The sequence below is a fragment of the Malaclemys terrapin genome, chromosome 10 (assembly GCF_027887155.1).
Source record: "Malaclemys terrapin pileata isolate rMalTer1 chromosome 10, rMalTer1.hap1, whole genome shotgun sequence".
Taxonomy (NCBI): Eukaryota; Metazoa; Chordata; order Testudines; family Emydidae; genus Malaclemys; species Malaclemys terrapin.
Window position 1 is genome coordinate 33,126,012 of NC_071514.1, and position 13,757 is coordinate 33,139,768.

A 13,757-nucleotide genomic window follows, 5' to 3' on the forward strand; every position below is an offset into this window, starting at 1 on the left:
GTGATCTGGGTTGTATACAGAGCTGGCTTGCTTGCTTCAAAAGGATACTGAAAGGGGGTGGGGAAAATAGAGCTGAGCTAGTTCACCTGTGGCGCAGTTTATCCACCAAGGAAACTGTGAAGAACTCTTCCTCCAGTCAAGGAGTAGCTTCTCTGTGACACTGTCTCCCGTGTCCACTTGGGACAATACAGTGCTAGAGCCTGCTTGACTCACGTCATAATTTAAAACCCACCCAGAGCGTTTACATAGCACAACTGTTCCTCCCTACTTTAGTTCTAAGAGCTTTTACTTTTCTACCACAAATATGTTCCCATTTGATTAACAAGTTTACTACTCTAGAGTACACCTCCTCCTCACTTTTAACAAATCACATCCCACAAAAACTATTGTCAGAAATTGGCATTGTCAGCTATTGGCATAGCTAAGAACAGATTAAAAATTCATCAGTTCCCATTTAAAAATTAATAATCAATTCTAGACACGCCATTTTTCAAGTTACCTTAAAACCAAGTGTATTGTTTAAAAAAAAAGATATTTTTAGTTAATCTTTCAAAATAATTACAAATTAACATAGGAGCTCATCTTAAAAGATTGCTGAAGTCTACATGCTTGTACTTACATTGACAGCTTGCTTGGTATTTTTGTAAGTAGTAGTAAAGTCTGGTCCATCTGCATCAGCCTATGAAAAGAGTCAAGACTGAAACACACAGTAACAGTATCTGTATTTTAATAGATCAAGTACAGAGTTAAAACTGAAGTGAGATGCCAATTTTTAACCATGAGAACAATTAATAAAAGGAAAAGATTACAAAGGGACGTAAGCAATTCTCCATCTCTCAGAGACCTTAAAATTAAGACTGGATGTCTTTCTAAACAATTCCTACTTTGCCAACATATGTTAATGGGGTCTATGTGCAAATTTACTGGGTGAAATTCTATAGCCTATCTTAATAAGGGTGTTAGAATAACCAATTATAATAGCTCATCTTGCCTTCAAATCTACGTCTACAAACCACCTGACGGCCATTCTGAAAATACCATAATAAGCTCTCAAAACTGGAGACTCTCATACAAAACCAACCTTCCTCACAAACTTCCACGTGGCTGCACTTTACAAAAACAAGACAAGCCATTTACAATGCATACTTTACTTCTCTACAGAGGAAAAAGGACAGTAAAGAGGAGGTTACTCACCCTGTGCAGTAACTGATGTTCTTCGAGATGAGTGTCCCTGTGGGTGCTCCACTCCAGGTGTTGGTGCGTCCCTGCGCCTTCGCTCAGAGATTTTTCGCAGCAGTACTCGTACTGGCCACGATGCGCAGAGGCTGCCCCCGCTGTGAGTCTAGGATAATAGTACGCATGCATGGCCAATCTCCTCAGTTCCTTCTCTACAACGGAGGCTACCCCAACTCCAAAGTAGAGGGGAGGAGGGTGGGTAGCGGAGCACCCACAGGGACACACATCTCGAAGAACGTCAGTTACTGCACAGGGTGAGTAACCTCCTCTTCTTCTTCGAGAGATGTCCCTGTGGGTGCTCCACTCCAGGTGACTTAAAAGCCGTGGGCCTCAAGGAGGTAGGGACTTCGGATCTGATAGGAATGCCGTAGATAGTACCGCCCTGGCCAAGCGTATATCAGATAGAGGGCCTTGAATAAGGGCATAGTGTTTAACAAATGTGTGTTCAGAGGACCAAGTGGCTGCTTTACAGATATCAGCCAGGGGAACTTTGCGTAAGAATGCAACAGAGGCAGCCAGAGATCTCGTGGAGTGCGTTCTGATGCCGTCTGGAGGTGTAACCTTCTTCATCTGATAGCACAGCCAGATGCATTGAGAAATCCAGCTTGAAAGTCTCTGGATAGAAATAGGGGTACCTTTGGAACGCTCAGCAATAGTCACAAAAAGTTTAGGAGAATTTCTAAAAGGTTTGGTTCTATCCAAATAGAAGGACAATGCCCTGCGGACATCTAGTGTATGCATTGAGGCTTCGAACGAGTTCGCGTGTGGCTTTGGGAAAAAGGTTGGTAAGTATCGACTCATTAGTGTGGAATGACGAGTGTATCTTTGGAAAAAATTTGGGGTGTAACCTGAGGGTAACCTCGTCTTTGAAAAATAGTGTATATGGAGGGTCTGCCATAAGAGCTGCTATTTCTCCTGCCCGTCTGGCAGAGGTAATTGCCACTAAAAATGCTGTTTTCATCGAGAGGTGTAAAAGGGAGCACGTGGCTAGGGGTTCAAATGGTTGTTGAGTTAGGCAAGATGGTACTAGATGAAGGTCCCATGGGGTGGAGGATGGTTTAATGTCTGGGTATAGGGTTTGGAGTCCCTTGAAGAAGCGCTTAGTGATAGGATGAGCAAATACAGAAGTATCATCAATTTTGTCATGAAAAGTTATAATAGCAGCTAAATGGACCCTGATGGAGCTGAAAGAAAGGCCAGATTGCTTAAGGTCCAATAGGTAGTCAAGTATGAGCGGAAAAGATACTGACGTGGGACCAAGTTGTTTAGCTGAAAACCAGTGTATGAATGGTTTCCACTTATGTAGATAGGTGGTGCGAGTAGATTGTGTTTTGCTATGTAGAAGCACTCTTTGAACTTGTTCAGAGCAATCTAGTTCGCTTTGGGAGAACCATCTAGGAACCATGCTTTGAAGTGAAGCATGGACAGGTTGGGGTGGAGAAAGCGGCTGTGTTGTTGTGATAGGAGGTTCGGGATGAGAGGCAAGGGGATTGGTGGTCGAATCAACATTTTGGTGAGAAACGGAAACCAAACCTGTCTGGGCCATGACGGGGCAATTAGGATCACCTTGGCCCGATCTGTTTGTATTTTTATCAAGACCCTGTTAAGAACCGGTATCGGGGAAAACGCATAGAGTGAGTTTTGGTGCCATGGGATCATGAATGCGTCTCCCAGGGAATGTTTGCCTAGTCCTGCTCTGGAGCAAAAATTGGGACATTTCTTGTTTTTTGCAGTTGCAAAGAGGTCTATTGCTGGGTAGCCCCAAATGCGGAATACATTGTGAATGGTGTGCTCGTTTATTTCCCATTCGTGATCCCAGGGGAAACGTCTGCTTAGTTCGTCCGCTGTGGTATTCATCACTCTGGGAAGATAGGCCGCTGATACCCGGATGTTGTTCGCAATGCGCCAGTTCCATAGCCTCTGTGCATAGCGAATGGGATCAAGCTCCTCCCTGCCTGTTCACATAGAACATGCATGCAATATTGTCTGTCATTATGCGTACGTATTGATTCTTGATTAGTGGCAGAAAGTGACGGCACGCATTGTGAATGGCTCGAAGTTCTAGGACATTTATATGGAGAGAGGTCTCAGTTGAAGACCTAAGTCCCTGGACTGTGTGGTGAGACATGTGTGCACCCCAGCCTGTCAGAGATGCATTGGTCATCAGTATGAGGGATGGAGCCTGCTGAAGAAAGGGGACTCCAGAGCAGAGGTTGGAGTGAATTGTCCACCACTGTAGAGAATCTTTGACTCGGACAGGTATGGGGAGAGTCTTGTTTAGAGGTTGCACATTCGGTCTGTACACCGTGGCCAACCACGCTTGGAAGCACCTCATGTATAGGCGTGCATTTTGGACGACAGAGGTGCACGAGGCCATGCGACCTAGTATTTGTAGGCAGTCTCGGACAGTCACCCGGGGACAGTTGCGAATCCTTGTGGCCAGTCGGCTTATAGAGTTGAAGCGGTCTGGTGGGAGAGATGCCAACCCCGTCCGGGAGTCGAGGTATGCCCCTATGAACTCCAGATGTTGGGTGGGGGTATAATGTGGATTTGGTTTTGTTTATTTGCAGGCCTAAAGATAGGAAACAATCGATGGTAAGTCGTATGGATCGGAGAGCTTCGTCGAACGTTGAAGCTTTGAGGAGGCAATCGTCTAGGTAAGGAAATATTACGATCCCTTGTTTTCTGAGGTAGGCTGTAACTACGGCTAGGATCTTGGAAAAAACACAGGGGGCCGTGGACAGTCCGAAGGGGAGAACCCTGTATTGGAAATGTGTGGAGCAGAGAGTAAAACGTAGGAACCGTCTGTGGGACGGGTGTATAGTCACATGAAAATAGGCGTCCTGTAGGTCGAGGGCTGAAAACCAATCGCCCTGCTCCAGCGCCGGGATTATAGTGTTGAGAGTGACCATCTTGAACTTTTGCTTTTTGACAAATTTGTTGAGCCGCCTGAGGTCAGGGATTGGTCGCCATCCCCCATTTTTCTTCTCTGTTAAGAAATAATGGGAGTAAAAACCCTTCCCTCTGTGTCGTTCTGGCACAGTTTCTACTGCTCCCAGTTGAAGGAGATGCTGCACTTCTTGGAAGAGTAGTCGCTCATGAGATGGGTCCCTGAAGAGGAACGGGGAGGGTGAGTGGGTGGGAGGGAGGGAGAGGAAGGGGATGGCGTATCCAATTGTAACTACCTCGATGACCAACTTGTCGGATGTAATTTTCTGCCATTGATGAGAGAATCGTCGTAGGCGGTGTCCAAAGATAGGTGTGCCGGCTGAAGTGGGAACGCTGTTTTCTAAACCCTCGACCAATGCTTCAAATCTGCCTATTAGTTGGAGGGGGTTGCGGCGCCCTTGTAGAGTTAGGACGACGACGCTGGAATCTTGGTCTTGGTCTTTGTTGCTGTTGTTGCTCCTGTGGTCTATAGGAGTGTTGTGTAAATGCGGGGTAGCGGGAAAATTAATAAGGTTGGTATCTATATTGTCGTCTTCTGGTCGCAGGTGGCTGGAGACCTAGGGACCGGAGGGTTGCCCTTGCGTCCTTCATCGAATGAAGCACGTCGTTCGTGGTGGAGGCAAAAAGTTTTTCCCCGTCAAAGGGAAGATCTTCAATGGTGCTCAGAACCTCTCGAGGAAAGAAAGAGGAGGAGAGCCATGAACCCCGTCGCATGACCACTGCTGTGGCGGTCGACCTTGCTGCAGTGTTAGCTACATCAAGGGCCGCTTGAAGAGTGGTACGTGATATGGTTTGTCCTTCGGAAACCAGAGCTGTGAATTGTTGTTTCTTCTGTTCTGGGATGTCATCAATAAAATCCATGAATTTATTATAATTTTTGTGGTCATATTTTGCAAGGACTGCAGTATAATTGGCTATGCGAAATTGTAGCGTCGAGGATGCATATACTTTACGGCCAAAGAGGTCCAGGTGTTTACTGTCCTTGTTGGCTGGAGTGGAGCGGGAGTACTGTTGCTTGGCCCTCTGGTTCGCTGCATCTACTACCAATGAGTTTGGCACCGGATGGGTAAAAAGGAATTCAGAGCCCTTTGAAGGGATGAAGTACTTCCTGTCCGCTTGTTGACAGGTAGGTAGGCTTGTGGCTGGAGTCTGACAGATGGATTTAGTGGGTTCTACAAGGGTTACGTTGATTGGTAATGCCACTCTAGAGAAAGAAGAGGGCTGCAAGATGTCTGTTAGCTCATGCTGTTGTTCAGTGACTTCCTCTAAGTTAATTCTCAAGTCACTGGCAGCTCTTTTAAAGAGGTCTTGGAATTTTGCATAGTCATCCGATGGTGTTGGAGGGAGGGGAAGTAAGGCTTCCTCAGGCGTTACGTCCGGCTCTGCTGGAATAGGAGCAGGACTCAGTTGCTCCTGGAAGTGTGACGGTGCTACCTGGTATCTTGTGTCACTGGCAGGTCCGTCAGGTGGCGGTGTTAGACCGGTGTTGCGCCTGGTTGAGGTGCTGTAGCGCACGTGTTCTCGAGGGTACGATGCCCATGGTGCCCAACATTGCCATGGTGGTGGGTAGGGCATAGGTGGTGCCATCCAGGGGTTCACTCCACATGGGGCAGGATGCTGAGAATAGGCTGAGGTAGTTTTTTTGTAACCTCTATTGATTGGGGTCTGGGAGTCTTGATATGGAGAAAAAACTCCCTGTGGATCAGTTTCCTCCTCACTGGAGGAAGGTTGTTCAGATCCTGACTCAGGCATTTGAGAAAAACAGGCATTTATCGGGGAGACTGCAGAATAGGTGATACCAATAGATCTGCTGTCTGAGTAAATTGAAAAGGTGAGGCTCCTGCGTGAGGTGAAAACTGTGGAGGAGGAGGTTGCCGTGAGGGAACATTCCTCTGAGCAGGGGTTTTGCTTTTGATCTCCCTGTCAGTCTGTGCCGCGGTTGCCGGTGCCGTGGTGGCAACATCAGCCTGCAGAAGGTCAGGCAGGGCGGGAAATGTCAGCACCGCGTCCGTCGCGGTGCCATAAACGAGGCAGGCAACTGAAAGCCTGAAGCCTCGGCACCGGAGCCTCGCACCGCCGCCGCAGCCTGAGGCGGCTTTCGTGCGGTGCCTGAGGAGCCCGGCTCTTCAAAAGTGCTGAGGCGGGGAAGCACGGGCAGGGAAACTGTTGACCTGCCTGAAGAACTCATGTGCCTCAACAACTTTTTTGTTGGAGAGGGCTGCCCCTTTTTTGTAGATTTCTTCAGTTTTTTTGAAGCAGGGGGGCTGTGGCGGGCAGCAGAGCCAGAGTCGGCGCCTGGGTCTGAAACTGACCCGATAGACTTTTGCAGGAGGAGCAGTTTCAGTTTAAAGCTCCCTGTCCTTCCGTGTCCTGGAACTGAGTTTGCTACAGTGGGCACATTTTTGGGGAATGTGGGTTTCCCGCAAGCACTTTATACATTGAGAGTGGCCATCATAGAGCGGGATAGTGTCCTTACACGTAGAGCAGCGCTTAAAGCCTGTGGAGCCGGGCATGGTAGAAGCAGCTGCGGCTGAGAGAAATTATTATTATTATTTTTTTTTATAACAGATAAAAGAACTAATGAACTACACTAACAAGAACTGACAGCAAACAATCTACTAGAAAAGGGAATTGTAGCAAGAGTGAGGGATTTCCTAATGAGTCTGCTGAGCTCCGTCTCAGGCCGGGGACGGTAGAGAAGGAACTGAGGAGATTGGCCACGCATGCATACTATTATCCTAGACTCACAGCGGGGGCAGCCTCTGCGCATGCGTGGCCAGTACGAGTACTGCTGCGAAAAATCTCCAAGCGAAGGCGCAGGGACACACAAACACCTGGAGAGGAGCACCCACAGGGACATCTCTCGAAGAAGAACTATCTAAACTCCTACATGCCACAGGAGGCTACAACACTGGTACCCTTAACTCACCCAACAATATTGTTAATCTGTCCAACCACACACAGCCCGGCAGAAGAGTCTGTCCTATCTCGGGGACTCTCTTTCTGCCTCACCACCCCTACACACATGATACAGTTCTGCAGTGATCTGGAAGCCTACTTTCACCATCTGCGACTCAAGGAATATTTTCAACACACCACTGAACAGAGCACTGACCTACAGGAACCCTCCTACCAACACTACCAGAAGAAGAATTCTGCGTGGACTCCTCCCAACGGTCGAAATGACAAACTGGACTTCTACACAGAGTGCTTCTACAGATGTTCACAATTTCAGCCTGTGCACGAACAGCATCACTTGCCCCATAACCTCAGCTGTACAGAACGCAACGCCATCCACAACCTCAGAAACAACTCTGACATTATCATCAAAGGGGCTGACAAAGGAGGTGCTGCAGTCATCATGAACTGGTCGGATTATGAACAGGAGGCTGCCAGACAAGTCTCCAATACCACATTCTACAGGCCACTATCCTCTGATCCCACTGAGGAGTACCAAAAGAAACTACACCATCTGCTCAAGAAACTCCCTGCTACAGCATTGGAAAATCTACACAGACACACCCCTAGAGCCTGGACCAGAGGTATTCTATCTGCTACCCAAGATCCATACACCTGGAAATCGTGGAGGCCCCATCATCTCAGGCACTGAGATAATACAGCAGGATTATCTGGTTATTATCTCTCCTCAGACCCTACACTGCCAGCACTCCTAGCAAGATCTCTATCAAGCATTCTTAAAACTACAACACCCACCTGGGGAAGTGAGGAAACAGATTGACAAAACGAGACGGTTACCCAGAAGTCTCCTACTACAGGACGGGCCCAACAAGGAAAATAACAGAACACCACTGGCCATCACATACAGCCCCCAGCTAAAACCTCTCCAGTGCATCATCATCAATCTACAACCCATCCTGGAAAATGATCCCCCACTCTCACAGGCCTTGAGAGGCAGGCCAATCCTCACTTACAGACAGCCCCTCAACCTGAAGCAAATACTCACCAGCAACTACACACATCACAGAAACACTAACCCCTATAACAAACCCTGCTGCCTTCTCTGTCCCCATATTTACTCTAGCGACACCATTATAGGACCCAACCACACCAGCCAAGCTATCAGAGGCTCATTCACCTGCACATCTACTAATGTGATATATGCCATCATGTGCCAGCAATGCCCCCCTGCCATGTACATTGGCCAAACAGGACAGTCTCTACGTAAAAGGATAAATGGACACACATCAGACATCAGGAATGGTAACATACAAAAGCCAGTAGGAGAATACGTCAATCTCCCTGGCACTCAATAACAGATTTAAAAGTAGCCATAATTCAAGAAAAAACTTCAAAAACAGACTTCAAAGAGAAACTGCCGAGCTACAACCATTTGCAAACTTAACACCATCAGTTTGGGCTTGAATAGGGACTGGGAGTGGTTGGCTCACTACAAAAGCAATTTTCCCTCTCTTGGTATTGACAGCTCCTCATCCATTATTGGGAGTGGACCACATCCACCCTGACTAAATTGGCTTTCAACATTGGTTCTCCACTTGTAAGGTAACTCCCGTCTTCTTCATGTGCCAATATATATTTATGCTTGTTTCTATAAATTTCACTCCATGCATCTAAAGAAGTGGGTTTTTTTTTTAACCTATGAAAGTTTATGCCCAAATAAATCTGTTACTCCTCATTGTTTTTGTGGATACAGACTAACACGGCTACCCCTGTGAATGTAATAAGCTTGATCTCTTCTATCTCTTGTTGGTTACAATTATGTACTTTCACATTAAAAAGACAAAGAAACGCACTAAGAGAAAGGAATGCACTAGTGTTAAGGACTACTGGACTGAGATGGTGTCCTGGACTTTCTCCCTAATAACCACGTACCTTCTGAAGGATATCCTGCATTGTAGGTTCTCTCTTGCTATAACTAAATCTACATCCATAGCTCACTCCCCTCTGAGAGGCTGCCTTGTTCAGAGTCCATTCCCCACAATTTGTGAACCCTACTGAGCCAGTACCACTATTAAAGGGGTACCTGCCACACAAATAGATATGAGCAAATGTTCCATTATATTTAACAGCACTTTCTTGCAAATAAGGTTGTTCCTTGTGTGATGAATTGGGGATTCTGTCTCTACCACGTTTGAATAGTGGACAGTTTTAAGAAATTGTATCATGTAATTATTGTATCATGAAAAGTCTACATGTATGTGGATCCCCCATGAGTTAACAGGGTTCTATTGTGTGTCTGCCAGGCCAGAGACTACGGAGAGTCATCAGCACTCAAGGAACATTTATTTAAAGTAAAGTATCTTGAGAGAATGTGATAGCTCAAACTCGCAGAAGAAGCTTCCACTTCTTGTCTGAAGGAAAAGGAGTTTCTAAGTGCAAAGTTAGCAGGAGGAAAATAAAAGAAGCAGGTGACTCCCAGCAGGAATTTATAAAGGGACTCATGGGCAGGAGCTGGGCGGATAGAGCCATTTTGCATCAGATTAAGATCAGAGGCTGCTGCAGGGGCAGAGTAGGTAAAGTTGTGGAAGATCCTGCCTGACAGAACACAGATGATCCCTGCCCCAAGGACAGGGTGAGCTAGTGAAGGACATTGTGTTTAGGATGTTTTACTGTTTTGAACGATCTGTACTCTGCTGTGCTTTCCATGATTAAGCATAAAGATGCTGGACTGTACAAAGTGTGTGTTAACTGCTTCACAACAGCTGCACACCCCTAAGAGAGTTAAACTGTAAGACAGAAGTTTCATAATTTTGGAGTCGAGTTTTGGGACAGGGGTATGTTCAACCACTGGGAAATTTGAAGGGTTACTGTTCTGCACCCAGAAGGCTAGGCATCTGGACAATCAGTTCCAACACTTCGAAGGAGGTTATCAAATAGAAGGTTAGCATCTTGAGAGTGCATCTTGCCACCCCAAAATTGAGGCAGTGGCTAGAGTCTCCTCAGACTCCAGAAGTATAATACACTACTGGGAATCCAAAGCACTTTAGGCTTGGATTCCCCTCACAGCAACGCTAGTGGGTAGCCAGGAACAGGTGCTCACTGGGATCTGACACATCTTGTTCCCATTGGGAGAGGATATATTTCATCATTGGAATTACTTCATATTGATTCTTCACATCAGTGAGCACTAGGCTTGTTAGTATAAGAGCAGAATGCAGATTTTATTCTTGAAAACTGATAACTGGCACAGGACTTTGATCATTTAGACCCCAATCCTACCAATACTTCTGCCTGTGATTGAAGTTTAATGCAGGTGTGTTTGCTGGATCAGGGCTTTAAGACTGGTTAAAATAATCCAGAGGTTTCAATAAAGATTATACTAAAACCTTTATGTATTCCATTTTCAGAAGCTGTTCACCAGTCTCCTCTGAAGAATTAATAATATGAAGAGGATCTCCTTTTGAGTCTGTAGACAAAAGGGCACATATACATTTATATTACTTCAAATCACTGTCTCACATACACATTTTATAAGGAAGCAAGCCCCCATGCAAATGCTTTAATTGTTAATCGACTCAGCTATTGAAAGTGAACAAGTAATGGGTCATAATGAAAATAATTGTAAGTAGTCATTTTCAGTTTAAAGACCACAGATCAAGAGCTATCTAACGAAAAATAAATATTTTATGTAATTTTATCCAAGTAATGGTTTTAGTCGTTTTTATACTATGCTAAACCCATGAAAAAATTTCAGTTTGGAAAAAATGTGCATCTTCCCAGTGCTCCTTTTATGTCATCATAATGACATCAATGGATACCATTCTTTGTAGCAAAAGTCAGAATCACTACTCAGTTGTTTCAATTATACATCTAACACTGCAAAAAAAGACCAGTAGTAGCAAGTTTCAGAACCCAGATCAACTGTCTCAAGTTCGTGCAACAGGACTAAAAGTAGTAGCGCAGATCTTCAGGCTCCGGCTGGAGCCCAGGCTCTGAAAACTCCATGAGGGAGGAGGGTCCCAGAGTCCAGGATCCAGCCCAACCCTGAACATCTACAGTGTATTTTTAGCTCCATAGTGTGAGCCCAAATCAGTTGACCGAGACTCAGACTTCCTGCCATATGCTGTTTTTCTGTTGGTTGCTTGGATTTTTGTTTGTTTTTTTCAATGTAGACACACCCTTAGGAAAAAAAAAAAAAGTCTTCCTTTTGGACTCAAATTTACTTATGGATTTTTCCTTATTTAAAAAACACACAATAAAAAATGCTGGAGTTCTCATCTTAACATATATCTATTAATGATTAGTGCTTTAGCTGAGAATGAAGTCACACAATTAAAATGAAACTTTCATTGATTTTTTTTTTTAGCATTTGCTTTTGGAAACAGTACAGCTATCAAATATTTATTACACTATATAATATTAAGGTTGCACAATTAAATTGACAGTTTGTCTTTATTGTGTTGTTAGCTCAAGCTATCACCTGAGTTTTGTTCTTAACCAGACTCCTATCATACACAAAACCATCTAGCTCAAATTAAGTGATGCTTCAAGCTTGAGCTAGCTGGCCCGACAGAAAGGGTTGAAGCTCGAAAATTGCTGAGGATGCAGCAGCATGAGTTAAAACTCATCATCTGCTAATCTAATCACTCTGTGTACCTCAAGTGCTGGTTTGCAGGGTGGTTGCTCTCACTGGAGCTTTTACTCCATTTGAACTGGCTTAAATGTACTAACTCAAGCTAACTTTTACACCAAAAACAAGGCCTTAGACCATTAAAGACTGACTTATTGCAGCACCATTACCTAAGGACAACATCACAAAGTTAATGTTGCTGTAGAAATTCATTTCTGCACTTCTAAAATTTTTAACTGTACAACCTTACTGCTATAATGTTTGGGTACTATATACAAAGTGCCAAGTTACAATGCACCTACCAGTAAATTCAAGGCACTTCAAAGTAATTTTATTCAGATATGCTGTTGCAGTCATATCATGGTTTCCAATTCTGGTTTCACTTCCAAGCTGCAGCACAGTTAGAATATGTAAGGGATGCCCCTCCTTCTGCACCTGTCTCATCAAGGTTAACACAACCTAGGGGGGGGATAAATTAAGGTTATATTCCAATAAAGTATTCACTGGTTATAGCAGGTAATTATAATGTCCATAACTCTACACCATCAGCAATGACAGCCTTGACACCTTGTTTATTTACCTCACACATGCCTGTATCTATGCTTTTTCCATACTTCTCTATATGTATGTAATGTTCTCCCAATTCCACTCAGCCAAGCCACTATATCTGTAAAATCCCTCCAGAAAAATCTTCACTTACAATCTATAGCAACGGTATGAAAAGGGAAAAAGGTGCTCGCTCTCTGGCTTTTTCAGTACCTCCTGGTCTTATCTAGATCAATTTTATATTATAAACTCTTTAGTGTAAGACTTTGTTCAGTGCTGTACACAAAACAAGCAAATGAACACTTAGAAAAATACTAAGTTGCCCTCTCTGGGGACAAGGAGGGGGTAACTGACACTAATGTGAACCATGTGCTATTTTAGATGAGTAATGTATCTAAATCCTCAAGTGAATGAACAGAATGTGCAAGTAAATAACTGTTCTTCCAGTTAGAATCAAGATGATTAAAAAATAACTTCAACAACACCATCAATGTACCCCATCTCAGTAATACACAGTGCTTACCCCTCAACACCTTATGATCTGAGCTAAGGGGAAAAGCTACCATGAGTCCAGATCCAGAGCACAGCAATTTTAGGTAAGAGATTGATGTGGTAGTAGAAAGCATTGCAGGATGCAGTTAGTTTAATGGAATTAGATGAAAAATAATAAAGTGCTTGTTAGAATATTATGAGGAAACCATTCCAGGTAGAGGGGCAGCATGATAAGAGGCATGAAGACAGGAAAGCACAAGAATTATAGTGAGTCAAAAATATTCGGAGGGACATACAACCTTATAATCAAAATGACAATGTTTTAAATGAGCTAACCCCTATTCCCAAACACAATCATGAGTTAAGACCAGATTCTATCCCCAGTTCTGGCCATTTTGCAGCATGAAGCACAGAGAGACCTAATCCGTCCCTAATTGAAGAAGTGAGAGTATCCCTGGCATAGGGTGAAATCTCAGATGGCATAAAGCAGACCAGCTTGATCCTATGGCAACTGTCCCCCAAACCCTGTCATGGGCATCTGCATTCTGTCAATTCTCAGCTAGTGTATATCCACACAGTGGCCAGAGCTAAGGGGATCAAGTTAATACAACCATTAGCGTGATCCAATTTACAACAGAACTGGGGCCACAGCCAGAACATTTCATATTCATACAGTCTCTGGAAAACAAATTGGGTTCATAATACAGATCAGGCAGCTGATTACAGCTCCTGGATTGCCCTCCACCCTCTCAGAAAAGGAGAAAATTTGGGCCAGTATGTACATTATGAAGCAGAGCATGTAATTAAGTCTGACTGAATGAAAAACTTAGAGGCTCTTTTCTTTTTGAGGATGAGAATTTTTATTTTCCATTTTGTAACTCTTCTAAAAACCAGTGATTCTAGGGACTATTTTGGATACCACAAGATTTCTTTGCTGGAATCCAAGGTTTTGCTTTGTTTCATTTTATTTGGACTGACACACAAC

General features: G+C 44.4%; 1 protein-coding gene across 2 annotated transcripts in view; it reads right to left on the reverse strand.

Moving 5' to 3' along the window:
* VPS13C (vacuolar protein sorting 13 homolog C) overlaps positions 1 to 13,757 on the reverse strand; it is a 209,898-nt gene that overhangs the window by 109,332 nt on the left and 86,809 nt on the right. For both annotated transcript variants that reach the window (XM_054042704.1, XM_054042705.1), the window contains exons 37-39: positions 12,037 to 12,193; positions 10,491 to 10,570; positions 620 to 679 (exon numbers count right to left, since the gene is read on the reverse strand). In XM_054042704.1, the coding sequence (XP_053898679.1) occupies positions 620 to 679; positions 10,491 to 10,570; positions 12,037 to 12,193 (297 nt within the window). The remainder of the gene's footprint in view (positions 1 to 619; positions 680 to 10,490; positions 10,571 to 12,036; positions 12,194 to 13,757) is intronic.